The sequence below is a fragment of the Drosophila innubila genome, assembly GCF_004354385.1.
Source record: "Drosophila innubila isolate TH190305 chromosome 3L unlocalized genomic scaffold, UK_Dinn_1.0 0_D_3L, whole genome shotgun sequence".
NCBI lineage: Eukaryota > Metazoa > Arthropoda > Insecta > Diptera > Drosophilidae > Drosophila > Drosophila innubila.
The window spans coordinates 8,405,662-8,421,725 of record NW_022995376.1 but is presented as its reverse complement, the minus strand read 5'-3'; the positions used below and the strand labels follow the sequence as shown (position 1 = coordinate 8,421,725).

The following is a 16,064-nucleotide window of genomic DNA, read 5'->3' as shown; positions in this document are numbered from 1 at the left end:
CACAATTGAAGTTGAAACGAAATGCGAGTGGCATGTACCACGTTGCGTATGAGTGATTCACAATATTTGACTATTCGCTGCTAATGCCAGAATATTGCTAGGATATGGAATAGCATATCAGGGAGATCGCACTCTCTCTCTCTCTCTTTTTCTCTTTCTCTCCCTCTCTCTCTCTGTTGTCACCAGCTGCAGCTAAAGTGAAAGTTGACAATGTGGCATCAGCAGAAATTTTCGCTTTCAGCTCACGAAGCAGACGCGGCACATTTTGTTGTTGTTAATGTTGTTGTTGCAATTGTTGTTGCAGCTGCTGTTAAAAGCAAATGCTAGGCAAAATGCACAAGGTGGCAACACACATAAATAAAATATTGAGCCCGTCAGATGCCAGGCAATCCCAAAATACATAAATTTAAATTTTTGCTCCGCTCGACTTGCTGTTGTTTTTGCGGTGCAAAGTTAGACAGCAAAAATCGTCAGACAACGAATGATGAAAGTAGAAAGCAGAGGCAAAAACTCAGTTCACAACAGAACGACAGTCAACTGCTGCGTCAGTTGGCAATTTTGTTAGTTGTACTCGCAGTTTTTGCCGTGTTTTCTTAGCCAATTCGAAAACTCTCTCGCAAATTGTTGTCAAATAGTTGCGCAAAATTAGCAGACAATGAGCAAATATACACACACACACACACACACCCACTCATACCTCTACCTTAACTAAAATTAATTAAAGCTACTTGAACTTTTGTCTTGAATTGCCGTCAGGTGGTTCCCCTGGTGGTTGTTCCTCTGTTCTATTCATTCCTTCAGCGACGGCTGCCAACTAATTGTGAAATTAATGGCCAGTCTGCGTGAACTCAAACAATGGACAAAAGCGACAATCGAAACACATACATAGGCAAATACACATAGACAGCAGCAACTGAATGCTTTCACAGTCCAGTGGGAATTGAAGTTTGAATCAAGTCGCGAAAGTTACCAAATGGCAATTAGCATGAAAAGTTGAATCAGCTGGAGAGCACAGCGCAATTGTGTCTACCATACAAATGGAAGTGTATTTTATAGTTGAGAAGCAAACTATGTCTAAGAAACCCTTCGAAATGAAACAGAAACAGCGCTTAAAAGGCAACTTGATTATGTTTAAATGACAATGAATTGCAGTTAAGAATATAGGAAGATAATTTGGAATTTAATATAAAGTGAAGATAATGGAATGTTGAATGGATTTTAGATTGCTTTTTTTATTTTTCAAATATCTGACGACAATATAAAAATAATATTTATAATAACCAAATAAAATCAGCGATTTAAAGCTTATGCTGAAAAATTTCTCTTAGCATTCTTATTTTTATATTTCAAATGTTATTCAACTTATTGTACGAGTTGCTTTCTCTAGTTCTGTCAAGTGGAGCAAATCCTTGTTAATTTCGAAAGCTATTTTGCCGGCAGGCTCATTTAATTTCATTGCATTTAACAACCTCTTGATACTAAGGCACGTCCTTAATTAGCAGAAATTCAATGCGTCCTAAATTACAAATTTGTTAACATTAAAATTACAACAATGGGCCAGGCATGATGACGAAAGCAGAGCTACAACAAAGTTATACTGTGTGTGGGTGGATGAGTGTGCGAATTGGTGTGTATATGTTTGGGTGTGTTTGTGTGTGTTTGTGTCTGCCGCTGTCCAGTTAGTAAATCCTTGAAACAAAGCGCTGGAGCCAGCAGAAAGTGATTACAAATGGAAAGCAACGCAGTGCCAGCAAAGGCAACGATGCCAGTCGGAATGTCATGGAAAGAGATAGAGCAACAATAGCTGTTGAGAGCGTAAGGAGAGTAGAGAGAGTAGAGTAGAATAGAGTAAAAAGAAAGTGCGCCTTATGCCATGAGCACTAATTACGCCTGGCGCACAAATATCAACGGTAACGCCAGTCGCACTGCCAGTCGCCCTGGCACCAGGAATGGTGTGACATTAACAGTGACTCCAGCTAACGGAAGCTGGCCCAGAGTTCACTTGGCCAACAAAGCAACAAGGCAGCAGTAGCAGCAACAACAAAAAAAGACAAGAATGTAGCAGAAAAAAATATCAAATGTTGCTTTAAATAAAATAGAAACACAAAACATGATTAAAGAATTTGCTCTGCTACGATTTTGCTTTCTTTGCCAATTTCTCTGCTTTGCCATAAGCCGGAAACCATAAAAAAGCAATTCCTTATTAAAACTGCAATACAGAGAGAAGAATACTTAAAAAGCAACAAAAGAGAAAAAGTGTATTTGCCAAGCAGAATCCTAAAAGATATTTGTAATAAATATATGAACAAATAAGCAAGACTTAAGATACCCTACAGAAGGTATTTTTAATTCGAAGAGTGTAAAGAGATTTGCATCTATTCTTATAATATATAAAAGTAGCTCATTATCTTGCATTAATTAATTTTCATACTTTTATAACAAACGAAACGAGATAGTGTTTCTACATCCATATTTTAAGCATACAAAAGAATAAATTGAATAGGAAAATTTATTTTTTGAATTTTATTATAATTTTATTTCATTGATTCCCAGTGCTACAAATATTCTGTTACTTATAATTTATATCACTAGTCACTACAATCATAATTTATATAAGAATAATGATAACTAAGCCTAATCACAAAGATTGCTTAATCCCTAATTATTATAATTGATTTTTGTATTCAGTATTAAAAATTGTTTTAGTTTAAATTTAATTTTAGTTTTGAATTTTTAACAAAAATAATTCACTAAAAATAACTTATTTATTTATTTACTTCTTCTGAGTGCATCATACTAACTTAAAGAATTTATATACCTATATTGTAAGCGTATGAAAACGTTGGTGAAATATAAAGAGCACATCGCAGCCGTACAATGCATATTGATAATGCACACAATAGTCATAAGTAACTGGCGTCCTGGCAAACGTGACCCAAGAAGCAACCGCACACACACAGGCACACACACTCACACTCACACACACACACACATATATAGCAACACTCACACAGAGCAAAGGCGAAGCAAATGACATGCAAATAAATGAGAACAAAAGGATAAACGAATGGCAAGAACTCAGATCCACAGTCGCATTCGCAGAGTCAGAGCTACAGTCAGAGACCGTCCTTGTTGCAAGCCTGAAGTTGCTGTCGTGGCAATGGCAGTGGCAAACGAGCCGCATAATTTTTGCTGGCTGCACTTTGTGGCCAAGGCGGCAGGATGCGCTGCTCGGACGCCCAGCTCCTGTTTTAATGAAGTATGAAGCGGCCAAATGAATGGCATATTAATAAGATGTCGGCTTTCAGTGCCACTGTGCTACATTGCATTGATATCCGAGTATAAATCAAGGTAGTTGGGGTAATTTGTAAGTCGCCTGCGAATGTCCTCATTTATATGAGTGTGTGTGTGAGAGTGTGAATGTGTGTAGTGTCCCCATAAGTAGGCAACAGAATTTCTTCTTTTTGCTGTTCCATATATAAATGGCTAGACAAAAAACATAAATAATGAAACTGCTTGTTCAACGTTGAGGATAGAGATATAATGCCTCTCTCTCTCTCTTTGGCACTCTTGTTATGTACTGATTAATGCCTGTTTGTTTACATGTGCCGTGTATTCACTAATGGAATTCACATGTTGGGACATGACTGATTATGTACACATTAGTCGACTGATTTGCAATTCCAAGTGTGTCTGTGTATGTGTCAGCGCGTCTATGTTGATGTCCTTCGCGCCTTCGCCTCAAATTCTGTGCCAAAGCCCAACTTTTCACTATTATGTCCTCGAAAACAACGACAGTCTTCTTCTATTCTAAGCAAATCACACACATATGCGTATATATATGTGTGTGTGTCTGTATAGGAATGTTTATATGTATATCGCACGTGTCCTGTGCTATTCTGCAAAAGGACTTGGCCTGACTAAGCATATTAGCAAGAAGACTTCGTGCCGAGCTACGCTAATTGCCAGTCGCTTTGTCCTGCTCGACTTTCTAAAGCAATTTTGCGTGCTCGATAATTTGCTTAAGGCCAAAGGATGCGGCCGTAATTATGGTGACATATTTTTAAATTATTTAATAAACAGGCGACAAGTTTATTTAACAGCGTTGAAACTGAAGCATTAATATTGCAATTTAAAAATTTACCAAAACTAAGGTATTTTTAAGTTAAATTTATTTCAAAAATCCAAATGTAGCATGTTGCGTATACGTTATATCTTAGCCTTTACTCAATTTATCAAGAAATTCCAAAATGACAAACTCAATAAATTCTCAAGGAAAATATTTAGAATTTACATACAATCTATTTATTTGCAGCTCAAAAGCAGATACGGAAATTGCAAGTCTAATATTTTCCGTTTAAAGTTCCTTTTGCTTGTTATATGATAAAATATACTCGTATTTGTATCTGTCTGTTGTGCTGGCTGTTTGCCACTGCAATTTTGGCATGTGTGTGTGTGTGTGTGTGTGTGTGTATTAGTGGTTGAGCTTAGCGCCAATTGTAAAACTATACAAAGCGTGACTTTAGTGGGCTCTGGTGTCATTTCCGGCTTAATTGAGCATGTAACAAGTGAAGCTTTTGCTTTTAGTCACACAAACACATACAAGCACAAACACAAACACGTACACATAGATATGCAAACATAACGGGATATCAGCTCAGGCAACTGGCTTGCACGCACATCCTACTATATCCTGACAGCCATTGGCTTCATTTACCAAAAACATGTGCGACGCTTTATATGTTTTGACTGAGTTTATGTTCGCTGCCAACGCATCAGCTGCAGGCTAAATATAAACACTAACACACACACACGCACACACATATATATATATTAAATTACATACTCACAGCAAACACACTTCATTTGTGTTTAGCCATGAACAACATTTGGCTAAAAGTGCAATGAAAGTGCCCAACAACAAGACCGTCTAATTGCAAGCCAAAATTATGGCCAAGGGTGTCAATTTCCATCCATCTATCTACAAGGCTGTCCATTCTGGAGCTGGATGAGGTGGACCAAGTAAATTGTATGACTTACTACGTTGCCATTTCGATTCGTTTAGTTGATATTTTTCTCAGTTTTTCACTGCACGAAGCGGAAATCAATCAATTTCCTGCGTAGACTTTGCAATTTGGCTGCCTTTTATGCCGTACACCTTTTGTATGAAGTGAAATGTGACGCCGCTTAGAAATTCAAAAGAAAATCCTGTTAGTCTAACAAAAGGTTGATGCCTGCAAGATTTAACAAGCTGTGCGAACTTCAATTTATACCTTTAAACGTAATATATCAGCAAGTGCTTAAATCTGTTAATAAACTTATGTCTTAATCATTTTTTTTATTGCTTCTCACATTATGTCATCTATAACTTAAACGAAATATTTAAAATTACGTACATGAGGTAATTTAAAAAGCCAATTATTCGACCATATTCTGGTTGTGAATCATGCCCCATAAAACTGCTTCTAATAACTATTTATGACTCAGAAACGTTCGCATCGAGTAGTGCAAAAGTGAATAGATGGATGCATTCATTAAATCAGTTTAGCAATCGGATGTTTTCCGTATTTGGGTTTGAAATGCTGCATGGGTTTCTATTTCTGATTTACCTTTCGTTTTGCCATTCACATTTCTCTAACTTTATCTCCATTATTTTTATTGATTGCCTGAAGCACCTACGGCGCCAGAGGAACTTCTAAATCTTCTATTTCCAACACCACCGTCGCTTCCCCTTCCTCCTGAACCATAAGAAAAAACTCCAGATCCGACAGCTCCATCTTTGCCTCCAATTCCAGCAACACTAGCTCTTTCACCATTACCTCTTAAACTACCAGGGGCGCTCGAGATATTTTTAGATAGTGCTCTTATATTTTCACCGCTATTTTCATTACTTTCTGACTCAATTAGAATGCCAGTACAACTCCTACAACTGACAGGTACTTTACTTGTAGTCCTTCCCCTATTTCTTGTAACATTTCCTTTTCTTCGTGAAGCACCAGATCTGCCAGATCCGCCAGTTCTTCCATTACTAACCTTTCTGTTTCCACTGCCCCCTCTTCCACCGTTTCCCTTATCACCTGAACCACCTGGGTTACCAGAAATAACTTCAGATCTGCTAGCTTCACTATTGGGTACCTTTCCACTTCCGACATTAATTCCTTTGCCGTCTGAGCTACTCTTTCTGCTTCCTCTACCACCGTTTCCTTTACTTACTGAACCACCAGGAGTACCAGAAAAAACTCCGGATCCCCTAACTCCATCATTGCCTATTTTCCCACCTCCGACATTAATTCCTTTGCCTTCAAAGCCACCCACGGCGCCAGAGCAACCACCAAATCTTCCAGAGCCATCGACTCCTTTTTTAGCACTATTTCCATTGTTTTCGAAAGCTGCTGTAGATCGTGGAACACCAAAAGATCTTTGTGGTGTGGAATCTCGAGCACTGTTTCCACATGCCCGGCGTTTTCTAAGCGCTTGTCTCACTTTCAGCACCTCTCTTGTTACCACTTTCATTAACTGACTTTCTTCTGTAATATAAATGCAAATTGAAATGAATTCAAAGCTTTTAATTCACTTAAAGTTAACATACCATAGCTATCCGGGTTATTCAACTGGTTTGGGTTTTGAATGCTTTCAGTGCGAACTGCCTCTGGGTATATATCTTTGTCAGATATAGAATCATTGTCCGACTGATCTAATAAAAAAGTTATAAAATGAGCTATAACTTTTTGTAAGAATATTTACTTTTCTTAGCCAACGAAAGTCCGCTTAGAACCGTCAATAGCAACAGCAACCTCATTATGAACATCATCAAATGAGTTCAAATCGACCAGTCTCGTTATATTTATAGCAAACAATTCTCGTAGAGAATGCGCTACTCTTAGACACACTCTCTCGCAATATGTATACTTAAGAGAACCCACTTTAAATGTCTAATCTTTCCAACTCTTGCTGAGCAGCAGATTGTGTCTGAAAGGTAAATAGATCTCTCTGGAGCAGCTGCAAAAGCCACAGTGCTTTTCTTTTCGATTTCCCAGTGGGTTTCGATAAAGCTGCTTTAAAATATTTGTTTATTTTTGCAAAATATGTTTCATGGCATATCAAAATCTTAATAAATATTATACTAAAGAGCCATGATGAGCTGCCCGTTCAACGCTGCCATCAAAGCCGTTGGCCAAGTTGACAAGCTTAGAGCTGCTGGAGATGCCTCGTGCCCGGCATTCCCAGTGGGTTTTGCAGTTGCTCGTGCGTGTCGACAAGAATTTCAATTTGCAAACAATAAATTTGAGCAGCCACTAGATGCCAGAGAGGATGAGAATGGGGAGCGTCTTGGGAAGTCCTTAGCAACCAAAGAAGTAGAGGTCCAAGCACACTTTATTAAAGAATAAATATATTTTGCTTGTGCTTAGCATCGAGATGCAAGTGACAGTTTGGCAGTTGACAATGCCATTGATTTGAATTTGATTTGAATTAAGGCGAGTTTTTAATGGATTACCCAGAGTTGGCTTTAAGCTGATTTCTTGTTGCTCTGTCCCTATGTCGGCTTCATAAGCGGCAGACTCCAAACGGATGTGGAAAACAAAAAAAGGAAATGAATCAATTTCCGTGCGGCAGACCATTAAAAACTACAAAGCACTCGAATGCAAAAAACAAAGCAACTACTCGTATAAAGTGTACCATAAAAAATGGCGCCGGTAGCAGCAATGCTTTAGGTCCTCATTGTCCTACCACCCACAGGGCCTCGAATAACGGACTCTTCTGCAGTGGCAATTATAAGAAAGAGATTTAGCCTGCTAGCTGACAGTGCAGAGTCTCTAGTAAGAACTAATGGTATACTATACCCTGTAACTATAAATAAATCTATTATAATATATATAAAAATATAATATTACTACAAAAAAATATCTCATATTTCATATTATTCAGTTAACAAACATTAATGCATGTCAAAAAATAAATAATGCTCTTTTTCTCATACAGCAGTCTGGGCATTTTTTCTCCTCAGCAACTGTTTTAAAAAATATTTCAAATATATAAAAGTAAATTCTACTGTTTCGACAGCTGTCGAGTTAAATAAAAATAATTTATTTCCAGAAATTGTTGAACAACAGAATGACCATAATTTTAAACTACTTTGCCTACATGGCATTGGCTTATGAGGGTTGTCTTGCCGTGCTAACCATACTTAAGATGAGCAACTTTTTCAAAATCATGAAGGCAAGTATCAGTTTACTATAATAGACAAACAATTTATATCAGAATGTATTTTTCTTTGAGACAGTTTGATATGGAGGATGGTATGGTACAGTTGGAGGGTGTGTGCAAATTAATATGCTTTGGTATTTTAGCGTTTGGTGTTATTACTGTAAGTACTCTATATATAAAATATCATTGATGAATTTTAATAATTCTTTCTGAGCTCTATAGCGTTACAGATCGATGGTAAAAGTCTGGTTGCTGTTGTCCTATTGCCAGATAAATTGGGCAGGTGTTATCAAAGTGTTTGTCAACATTTATGAATATTTCTTTGCTGAAAAGAACAAAGACAAGGCAGAATTCATGAAGGAACTAAGTGAAGCACATGCTCCGCTTGTTGGTCGCGTAATGGCACAGATTGGTATAATCTTGATAATTTACAGATTCTATGAAACCTTGGAGCCACCAACGAAAATCAGAGGTCCACTTACCAAAATGTCAGTCGAGGAAAAGGTTGAATAGTTAAATAAAACGACCAAAATTATGTATTGTGGTAAAATATATATGTGAAAATTAAAATATAAAGTTTGCAAAGCTCAACAATGAATCGTTATTTGATTGTCCAACGGGTGACTGCGATAAATTCATATAAACATTGTAAACCACATAAATGAAACCAAATTCAATGGCTATAAGTAAAGTACAGTTTAGTTATGAATATGTGTACATATATGATAAACTTACACATAGTTAACATGGAGATCAAAATGTTGGTCAAGGCTTCAATAGCATCGCCTGAGATCATTTCCCAGAGCCACCAGAGTACAAACACAACATCAAATATCAAACCACCCAGACACCAGAAGAGCCAGAAGAGAAGCAATTGTGACTTGTGCTGCGATATTTATTTATATTCAATTCAAGTCAAGTTTGATAGAAGCTTAAAGACTACTCACCCAAAGAATACCAAAGACCAAAAGAGTTGAGGCCAGTATCCAGATATTCAATAGGATCAGATAAATCCACAACATTCGAGAGCCAACTGCTTGGCCATAAAGAGCTGGAACAAATTGATGATTGCTGATTACTGTTGCATATGTGGTAACAATAGCCATTTCCAAACTCTCACTTGCCACATCTGTTTGCTGCTGTTTCTTAGAGGAGCGACGACACAACATGCAAATGATCATCAGCTCAAAGAAGACTGCTCCTATGATGTCCATGGTTCCAATGGCCAGGCCAAAACCATTTAAAGCGCTCACCATTTTCTTTTTACATGGATATTTTACTTTTTTGTGCTGCCTTTTTTTGTTGTTTTGACAGGAAAAAAAACTTAAAGTTGAAACTGTTGGAAAAGATTTCATAGGATGGAGACAAGGGGACAAGATATCTGCGTGGAAAATGAGCGCGAAAAAAGTAAATTATATTTGACATCAGGGAAGTCACTCGATGTGTGTGTGTGTGTGTGTATGTGTGTGTGTCAGAGTGTGAGAGGTTGTGTGTGTGTGCTCATCAGTGCGGCATTATAAATATACGAGTATGCATATATGCAAGTACACATAAGCATATAAGTATGTATGTAAATATGCACACACACTTTTTGCATAAATAGACAAGAGACACGCTGCCAACTCAGCGTCGAGTCTCGAGATTCGCGAGCTGTGAGTTGCGAGCTGCGAGTTTCTGTTTCCGTTTCCGTTTTATTGCATACGAGTATTTCTTTTTGCTGCCTTTTGCTGCTGTGCAAATTATTTTAAAAGGATTTTGTTTTTAACATTGGCAAAATAATTTAAGATTAAAGCACTTTTGCTGGCTAGACAAACAATGAATTAAAGAATTATGCACTGCAATCTTCTGTTTATAGTTTAATAAATATTATTGTTCATTTAATAAAAAATATAATTATAACTCAACAATTAACAATGTGTTGCTCATTAAAACTTATCGGTTTTCCATTTAACGGTTGAGTAAGAGGACTTGGGTCCACAAGTGTAAGGACTAGTGGCTGCCCTATTCTGCAGTATGTTGCATCTATAGGATTGGGGGCTTCTTCGGCTTGACCGTCGATAGCTTGGAGATTCACAGGACTCTGGCTGGGATTGTTGTTGTATCAACGGCTGCGATCGCTGGGAATTGCATGCACAGTCCGGCGTAGAGCGTCTCCGGACACAGACATTGCATCTGGATACCGCCAGATAGAACTGATAGATAATGAAGGCGAAAATGGTTTCAACAACTGCAGCAAATAAAATAATAAGAAGTTATGGTTTCTTAAATGTTATTCTGTGTCTTACACAAGCCAAGACATAAGATGAAGCTATTTTGTATAACGCCGGCTTGAAATGTGCTGTGACTCAAAAAGGCATACACAATCAGAATAAGCTCCACAAAAATGCCAAAGCAGGAAAATATAAGCCAATAACGCACCATATCGGAGTCACGCTGCGGAGTATAGATTTGAAGATTGGTTAGAGATCTGAAATGAATTAAAATACCTTACCGTATAGATACCAGAGATTAGCAGCAGAATCAGTGTCACCCAAAAGATTCCCAAGCAGACGCAAAAAATAGTTAGCCAGCTTAACTGAAAGAGAAAACTCTAATCTTAAGGAAATATGGGAAGAAAGCTGCTTACATGACTTAATATCAAACCCAGACTGAGTACAGAAAATAACACGGCACAAAGCAGATCAAAGACGGCAATTGAATAGGCACAATATAGAAGAGAGTTTTCCCCCAGCAGCATGACGACACATTGGCAAGAATTCTATGCTTTCTTCGAGTTTGGAGTAAGCAAAAGTCTTGGCCTGCTTATAATAATTAATAATTAACATACTTAGCAGAGAACTAGTATAAGTTATAGAGAAGATACACTTATTAGACTTGTCCCCTGCGAAGTTTCCGTGCCAGATCCCTGAGAGCAGCTTTCTCCTCTCGCTTATACATCTTCTTCAGACGCTTGCGTTCCTTTTGTTTGGTATCATTGCTACTGGAAGCAGTTTTAATGTCCCTCTGACTGCAACCTCCAGCATATCTGGATACAGGTATCCATGGCTCTCGATATATCATGTCCAGATAGAATATATAGATAATATACACAAATGTCATTTCCACAGCTGTGAAAGAATTTCTTAATAAATATCTATGGAAAAGTTGACAGACACTCTTACCCAAACCCACAAAAGGCAGCACTGTAATCTTAACACCTTCCCAGTTGATGGATATGGACAGAGTCAAGCCATAGAGCAGTAGAATCGCATCTAGCATAATGCCCAGACAGGTGAAGACCAACCAATATCGTATATAGCTCAAGCTGCGCTGGTAAATTCCTAAAAGGAGCATCAAAATAATGACCATCCAAAGCATAGAGAAGATCAAAGCTGCCAGTGATGTCCAGTGATTCTAGGTGTATTTAATTAGTAGCAGTCACTTGGCATAGTTCTATATTGAATGCTTACGTGCTGAGCGTAGAGCACGCCGGAGACACTGGCAAAGAGTACCGCTGAGATGAGATCCAGTATCGCAATCGCATAGCTGCAAATCACCAAATATCCATCAGAGTTGCCGTCCATTCTCGTCCAACAAACATTTCAGCAATTGTTGAAGCATAGGGAAAAGTTGGCCACTAAATCAAAGCTATAATGATGAATAGAATAGAAGGTGTAGGGGGAGGGCTACGGCCAATGCTCCTGCTGCTTGTTAATCAATGCCATTTGATTGCCAAGCGTCTGCACAGTGAAGCAAGACTGTCCAAACACACATAGAATAAATTAAAAAAAGTTTTAATAATAATTTTAATATTTCAAGTGCTCTAACACGAGTTCATTTCTCAGACGTTTTCTTTTATATAATTGCTCACACGCTTTATCAGATCAACCCACTGTGCATGGGCTGCGCTGCCTGGCGACAAGTTCTCTGTCCATTGTCCTCTGGCCATCTATAATTTACGGCATTTGTTTTGTCAGCAGCCGCCTCATCTTCGCTTGGAGATTAGATTTTGCACCATTGACAACGTGACTCTCCCAAGACGCAGTTCAAGATGGCAACAAAAAATAAGAAAAATACTATCCAACTCAATTATTATTATTGTTTGTGTTGGTAGAGGCGGATTGATTTTGGGCATGGGTGTTAGTCCGTAAATTGAAATGGGCCGTAAATGCCAATGGGAATCTTCTTCTTTTATTTTTATTCAGAAATACTTTTTTATGAAAGACAAAAGTGTTTTAGATAAATGTGAAAAAGTAATATATTGAAAATTATCTTTTAGAGTTCTTTTTTTTCTTATTTTCGTTGTCTTTGCTGTTGCGTTTATTAGGCTTTTCCTTTTCCTTGGACTGCTGAGAATCTACTTTGTTAAGCTTTCTCGATTCGGAACCTCGAACTGATTGATCGGAAACTTGTGATTTGCTTTTTCTGGTACTGAAAAGTAACATACTTCTATTATATGGAACTTAAGGTTTAAAAACTTACTTTTTGCCTGTTTTTGACTCCATTGAAGGTCTTGACTTGCCTTTTTCAGACTGATCAGAATACTCCAATTTACTTGACCTGGACTTGCTTTTATGAAGTTTGATCGAATGTATTGGTTTAACATTACCACTCTCGGGTTCATGAACGACAGAAGAAGACTTTATCCTTAAGCAGTATTTGTAAACAATGTAAACACAAAGCCATTCCAAAACTGAAATGTCAAGATATAGTAGTATGCTATCCAAAATTACATTTTCCAATTACCAATGCCAAAATAGAGAAGTGTAAACTTTATAATCTGATTCCACTCTATACGGTCGGAAATGGAAATTGTCCAAATAAAAAACAATATATCCAGTATAACGCCAACAAAAGAAAAGCACAACCAAGCGATAACAAATGGGAAGCGACTCTATATCACATTTATTTAAATAGATTGCAAAGAATATTTGTCTATATGTTATACAAACCTTCCAGAGGCCCACCAAAAGCAGTCCAACCATAAATATCCAAAATATTGAGCCAAGAAATGCAGTTAATGAGTATAGATCAACCTAAAGGTTTAGTTAGTTAGTAAAATTAAAAAATACCAATAAATGCAATACTGACATTGTTTGCCAACAACTCAAAGGACTGAATCAAAAAGAACAACGACTGAAGCAAATCGATAAAAGCAATAAAGTAACAAATTTTCAATAGATGACAACAAATCGGAGCAAAAACACGATCTTGAAGAGCAACTCCTGTTGCTTCCACCACATCCATCTTCATATCCTTCGATACGATGTATATAATTAAATTTGTATTTAAAATATATTTAATGAGAGTAGAACTAAAAGCCTACCAGCACAAACTAAAATTCACAAATATTTTAAAAACTTTAGCCCCCAAAAGTATTGAATTTCATTTTTTCTTCACTGGTTTCTTTTTATTTTTCTCGGACTTCTTACTGCTCTTCCTGGCCGACTTCTGGCTTTCTGTTAAATAAAGAATGTTTTTCAAATATAGTACACTCTTATATAAGTCTCTCCTACCCTTGCATTTCTTTTGATCCAGCTGTTTTCTCATTTTCTTTCTTGTTCCTCTTTCGGGTTCATCAATTAGCCGACAAGGATCCATTGCCACATAGTATCTATATACAAGGTATATGCACAAGCTCTCGATAACTACAGTTGGAAAAGTATTAAGAATTTGAAAATCAGGAACAAAATATGACGCACATATTCCCATAAATATAATGGAAAACTCCTTTAAGTGATCCCAGTCCACTGTTACTGAAGATAAGATCCCCCAGATTAAAAATCCTATGTCCGCAATGAAACCAACTACAGAGAAAATGATCCAGGCTTTAACCAAGGCAGGACGTCGCTACATAATTTAAATATCTTCAGTAAATTTATAACTTGAATTGAACAATTCAAACTTTACACACCTTACTTAGACCCACAATCAGCAGGATAACGATCAGCACCCAAAATATAGTTCCCAAGAGTGCAAAAATTGTGTATATATTGAACTGTTTATTGGATCGTTAATTTTAATAGATTTATTTTGGTAGGAACAGTTGAAACACTTGAACAGTTGAAACACTTACGCTTGTGACCAAAGAAATGGTGGCTTGAAGGACGAAAAAAAGAGCATGCGTCAAATCGAATATACCAATTGTGAGACATATTTTTCCTAAATTCTTTTCAAAGAAATTCGCAAATGCTGATTTAGTTTTAACGCGTTTCTTTTTGTCTTTTTCCTTCTTTTTCTTCTTGGCTGCAGCCATAATTCAGGGTCCAATCGTGGTTTTAGTTATATTTTACAGATGTAAGTGAGTGCTACAACAAGGCATATGCGATAATATTAGAAAATGTTAAAAAAAAAAAGAAAGAAAAAGATAAAGTATACTCTTGCGGACATGAGAATTCTTTTCAACATGGCAATGTTCATTTCAGTTTCCATTGTTACTTTTGAAGCTCAGGCGGGAAATTCTGCGCTACTTTTTAAACCGAAGGGCTGTCAACATTCCCAAAAAATAGCTGCACGTCTGTTAATAACATTTAACCAGCAGCTGTTTGTGTAGTGATGTGGCAACGCTTAGTCAAAGTGGTAGTCCCAAAAAAAAATAACAACATAGAAAAAGCGCTCCACGCTCATTAAGTTATTGAATTGTTTCGGCGTTTAAATAGTTTATATTTCAAAGTGATTCTATAATTAAAAGCATGCCCATCATTGTCAAAACGTAAGTAGCTCTGTAATCATTATAGTTACTGCGTAAATAGCTTGTAAAAAGTGGCTCTAGCAATTGTTGCTTGACCAGAGTTGCCAGTTTTTGATAGAATTCGCGCCATTTTCTGCCTGTGATTTGTTTGTATTTCACAACACTGTGAAATCAGCTGCTCATATCAGAAACAAAGTTTCTCCGAAGCGGACGAGCAAAATGGGTCCGCCAAAGAAATCGAAAAAAGATCGTAGCTCGGGCGATAAATTTGGTAAGCATTGGTCAAACCCGTATAAGTGTAGCATGTGGTAAAATTGCTACGCATCCACAGCGAAAAAGCGACGCGCCGAGGACGATGCGTACACGCAACTGGTGGAGGACAATGACAGCATGGACAATGCCAGTGAGTCGGACGGAGTGCCGGGTGCCGCGTCCAAGAATGCCGAGACTAACGATGAGAACATCAACACGGACGAGTACGGGGCCAAGGATTATCGTGCACAAATGCAACTACGCCAGGATCACATGAATCGTCCGCTGTGGGTTGCGCCCAATGGTCACGTGTTCCTTGAGTCCTTCTCGCCGGTGTATAAGCACGCTCACGACTTTCTCATTGCCATCTCGGAGCCAGTCTGTCGTCCGGAGCATATACACGAGTACAAGCTGACAGCCTACAGTCTGTATGCAGCCGTGTCCGTGGGTCTCCAAACCCACGATATAGTGGAGTATCTAAAGCGCTTGAGCAAGACAAGCATTCCCGAAGGAATCTTGGAGTTCATACGTCTCTGTACGCTGTCTTACGGCAAGGTGAAACTTGTTCTAAAACACAACAAATACTTTATTGAGTCACCGCATCCGGAGGTGCTACAAAAGCTTCTTAAAGATCCGGTCATACAAAAATGCCGTCTTATACGCAGCGAAGGCGAGGCCTTAATACATACAAAAATGCCGTCTTATACGCAGCGAAGGCGAGGCCTTAATACAGGGCACAATGGATAGCAAGGCTATAACACAGTTTGGCACCAAGTTGCCCACGGCACCTGACAATCCGGCGGATAATGGAGCCAGCACCTCCGCAGCAGCAGCGGCAACTGCAGGAGGAGCTGCAACTGCAGATGGTGTCCCTGCAGACGGTGCTCCTGTGGTACCCGAGGACATAACAGACTTCTACGAGAAGATTGACAAGGAA

General features: G+C 38.1%; 6 protein-coding genes across 6 annotated transcripts; 1 reads left to right on the top strand and 5 right to left on the bottom strand.

The window, feature by feature from the left end:
* Positions 1-5,297: 5,297 nt before the first annotated feature.
* LOC117787116 (PE-PGRS family protein PE_PGRS5-like) lies at positions 5,298-6,809 on the bottom strand. The gene is made up of 3 exons (XM_034625558.1): positions 6,745-6,809; positions 6,590-6,694; positions 5,298-6,527 (listed from the first exon to the last, which is right to left on the bottom strand). The coding sequence occupies exons 1-3, from the start codon at positions 6,806-6,808 to the stop codon at positions 5,656-5,658; spliced, it is 1,041 nt and encodes a 346-aa protein (XP_034481449.1). The 5' UTR covers position 6,809; the 3' UTR covers positions 5,298-5,655.
* Positions 6,810-8,069: 1,260 nt separating this feature from the next.
* Positions 8,070-8,755, top strand: LOC117787663. The gene is made up of 3 exons (XM_034626241.1): positions 8,070-8,217; positions 8,282-8,365; positions 8,428-8,755. Exons 1-3 carry the CDS (start codon positions 8,113-8,115, stop codon positions 8,716-8,718), a joined length of 480 nt encoding a protein of 159 aa, XP_034482132.1. The 5' UTR covers positions 8,070-8,112; the 3' UTR covers positions 8,719-8,755.
* On the bottom strand, positions 8,756-9,451 carry LOC117787664. The gene is made up of 4 exons (XM_034626242.1): positions 9,326-9,451; positions 9,153-9,256; positions 8,941-9,091; positions 8,756-8,885 (listed from the first exon to the last, which is right to left on the bottom strand). The coding sequence occupies exons 1-4, from the start codon at positions 9,417-9,419 to the stop codon at positions 8,770-8,772; spliced, it is 465 nt and encodes a 154-aa protein (XP_034482133.1). The 5' UTR covers positions 9,420-9,451; the 3' UTR covers positions 8,756-8,769.
* A 597-nt stretch (positions 9,452-10,048) lies between these two features.
* On the bottom strand, positions 10,049-11,156 carry LOC117787882. The gene is made up of 5 exons (XM_034626508.1): positions 11,069-11,156; positions 10,832-11,003; positions 10,697-10,780; positions 10,491-10,638; positions 10,049-10,432 (listed from the first exon to the last, which is right to left on the bottom strand). The coding sequence occupies exons 2-5, from the start codon at positions 10,940-10,942 to the stop codon at positions 10,131-10,133; spliced, it is 645 nt and encodes a 214-aa protein (XP_034482399.1). The 5' UTR covers positions 10,943-11,003; positions 11,069-11,156; the 3' UTR covers positions 10,049-10,130.
* LOC117787883 lies at positions 10,911-11,791 on the bottom strand. Its single transcript, XM_034626509.1, has 4 exons — positions 11,655-11,791; positions 11,367-11,598; positions 11,069-11,312; positions 10,911-11,003 (listed from the first exon to the last, which is right to left on the bottom strand). Exons 1-3 carry the CDS (start codon positions 11,766-11,768, stop codon positions 11,074-11,076), a joined length of 585 nt encoding a protein of 194 aa, XP_034482400.1. The 5' UTR covers positions 11,769-11,791; the 3' UTR covers positions 10,911-11,003; positions 11,069-11,073.
* Positions 11,792-13,448: 1,657 nt separating this feature from the next.
* LOC117787872 lies at positions 13,449-14,512 on the bottom strand. Its single transcript, XM_034626495.1, has 5 exons — positions 14,261-14,512; positions 14,099-14,182; positions 13,887-14,034; positions 13,701-13,832; positions 13,449-13,643 (listed from the first exon to the last, which is right to left on the bottom strand). Exons 1-5 carry the CDS (start codon positions 14,438-14,440, stop codon positions 13,570-13,572), a joined length of 618 nt encoding a protein of 205 aa, XP_034482386.1. The 5' UTR covers positions 14,441-14,512; the 3' UTR covers positions 13,449-13,569.
* Positions 14,513-16,064: the final 1,552 nt, after the last annotated feature.

Excerpts from the sequence above, each read along its gene's own strand:
- LOC117787116 (XM_034625558.1), bottom strand. The coding sequence starts at position 6,808 with ATGTTCATAATGAGGTTGCTGTTGCTATTGACGGTTCTAAGCGGACTT. Across the intron at positions 6,695-6,744 it reads ACTTTCGTTGGCTAAGAAAA|ATCAGTCGGACAATGATTCT; the intron begins GTAAATATTCTT and ends CTTTTTTATTAG. Across the intron at positions 6,528-6,589 it reads GAATAACCCGGATAGCTATG|AAGAAAGTCAGTTAATGAAA; the intron begins GTATGTTAACTT and ends TTTATATTACAG.
- LOC117787663 (XM_034626241.1), top strand. The coding sequence starts at position 8,113 with ATGACCATAATTTTAAACTACTTTGCCTACATGGCATTGGCTTATGAG. Across the intron at positions 8,218-8,281 it reads ACTTTTTCAAAATCATGAAG|TTTGATATGGAGGATGGTAT; the intron begins GCAAGTATCAGT and ends TCTTTGAGACAG. Across the intron at positions 8,366-8,427 it reads TAGCGTTTGGTGTTATTACT|CGTTACAGATCGATGGTAAA; the intron begins GTAAGTACTCTA and ends TGAGCTCTATAG.
- LOC117787664 (XM_034626242.1), bottom strand. The coding sequence starts at position 9,419 with ATGGACATCATAGGAGCAGTCTTCTTTGAGCTGATGATCATTTGCATG. Across the intron at positions 9,257-9,325 it reads GCAGCAAACAGATGTGGCAA|CTCTTTATGGCCAAGCAGTT; the intron begins GTGAGAGTTTGG and ends AATTTGTTCCAG. Across the intron at positions 8,886-8,940 it reads GATCTCCATGTTAACTATGT|CCATTGAATTTGGTTTCATT; the intron begins GTAAGTTTATCA and ends CTTTACTTATAG.
- LOC117787882 (XM_034626508.1), bottom strand. The coding sequence starts at position 10,942 with ATGCTGCTGGGGGAAAACTCTCTTCTATATTGTGCCTATTCAATTGCC. Across the intron at positions 10,639-10,696 it reads TAATCTCTGGTATCTATACG|CGTGACTCCGATATGGTGCG; the intron begins GTAAGGTATTTT and ends TATACTCCGCAG. Across the intron at positions 10,433-10,490 it reads CATCTTATGTCTTGGCTTGT|TTGTTGAAACCATTTTCGCC; the intron begins GTAAGACACAGA and ends TATTTGCTGCAG.
- LOC117787883 (XM_034626509.1), bottom strand. The coding sequence starts at position 11,768 with ATGGACGGCAACTCTGATGGATATTTGGTGATTTGCAGCTATGCGATT. Across the intron at positions 11,599-11,654 it reads GCGTGCTCTACGCTCAGCAC|AATCACTGGACATCACTGGC; the intron begins GTAAGCATTCAA and ends AAATACACCTAG. Across the intron at positions 11,313-11,366 it reads GCTGCCTTTTGTGGGTTTGG|CTGTGGAAATGACATTTGTG; the intron begins GTAAGAGTGTCT and ends ATTCTTTCACAG.
- LOC117787872 (XM_034626495.1), bottom strand. The coding sequence starts at position 14,440 with ATGGCTGCAGCCAAGAAGAAAAAGAAGGAAAAAGACAAAAAGAAACGC. Across the intron at positions 14,183-14,260 it reads CCATTTCTTTGGTCACAAGC|TTCAATATATACACAATTTT; the intron begins GTAAGTGTTTCA and ends TCCAATAAACAG. Across the intron at positions 13,833-13,886 it reads CATTATATTTATGGGAATAT|TTATCGAGAGCTTGTGCATA; the intron begins GTGCGTCATATT and ends TTCCAACTGTAG.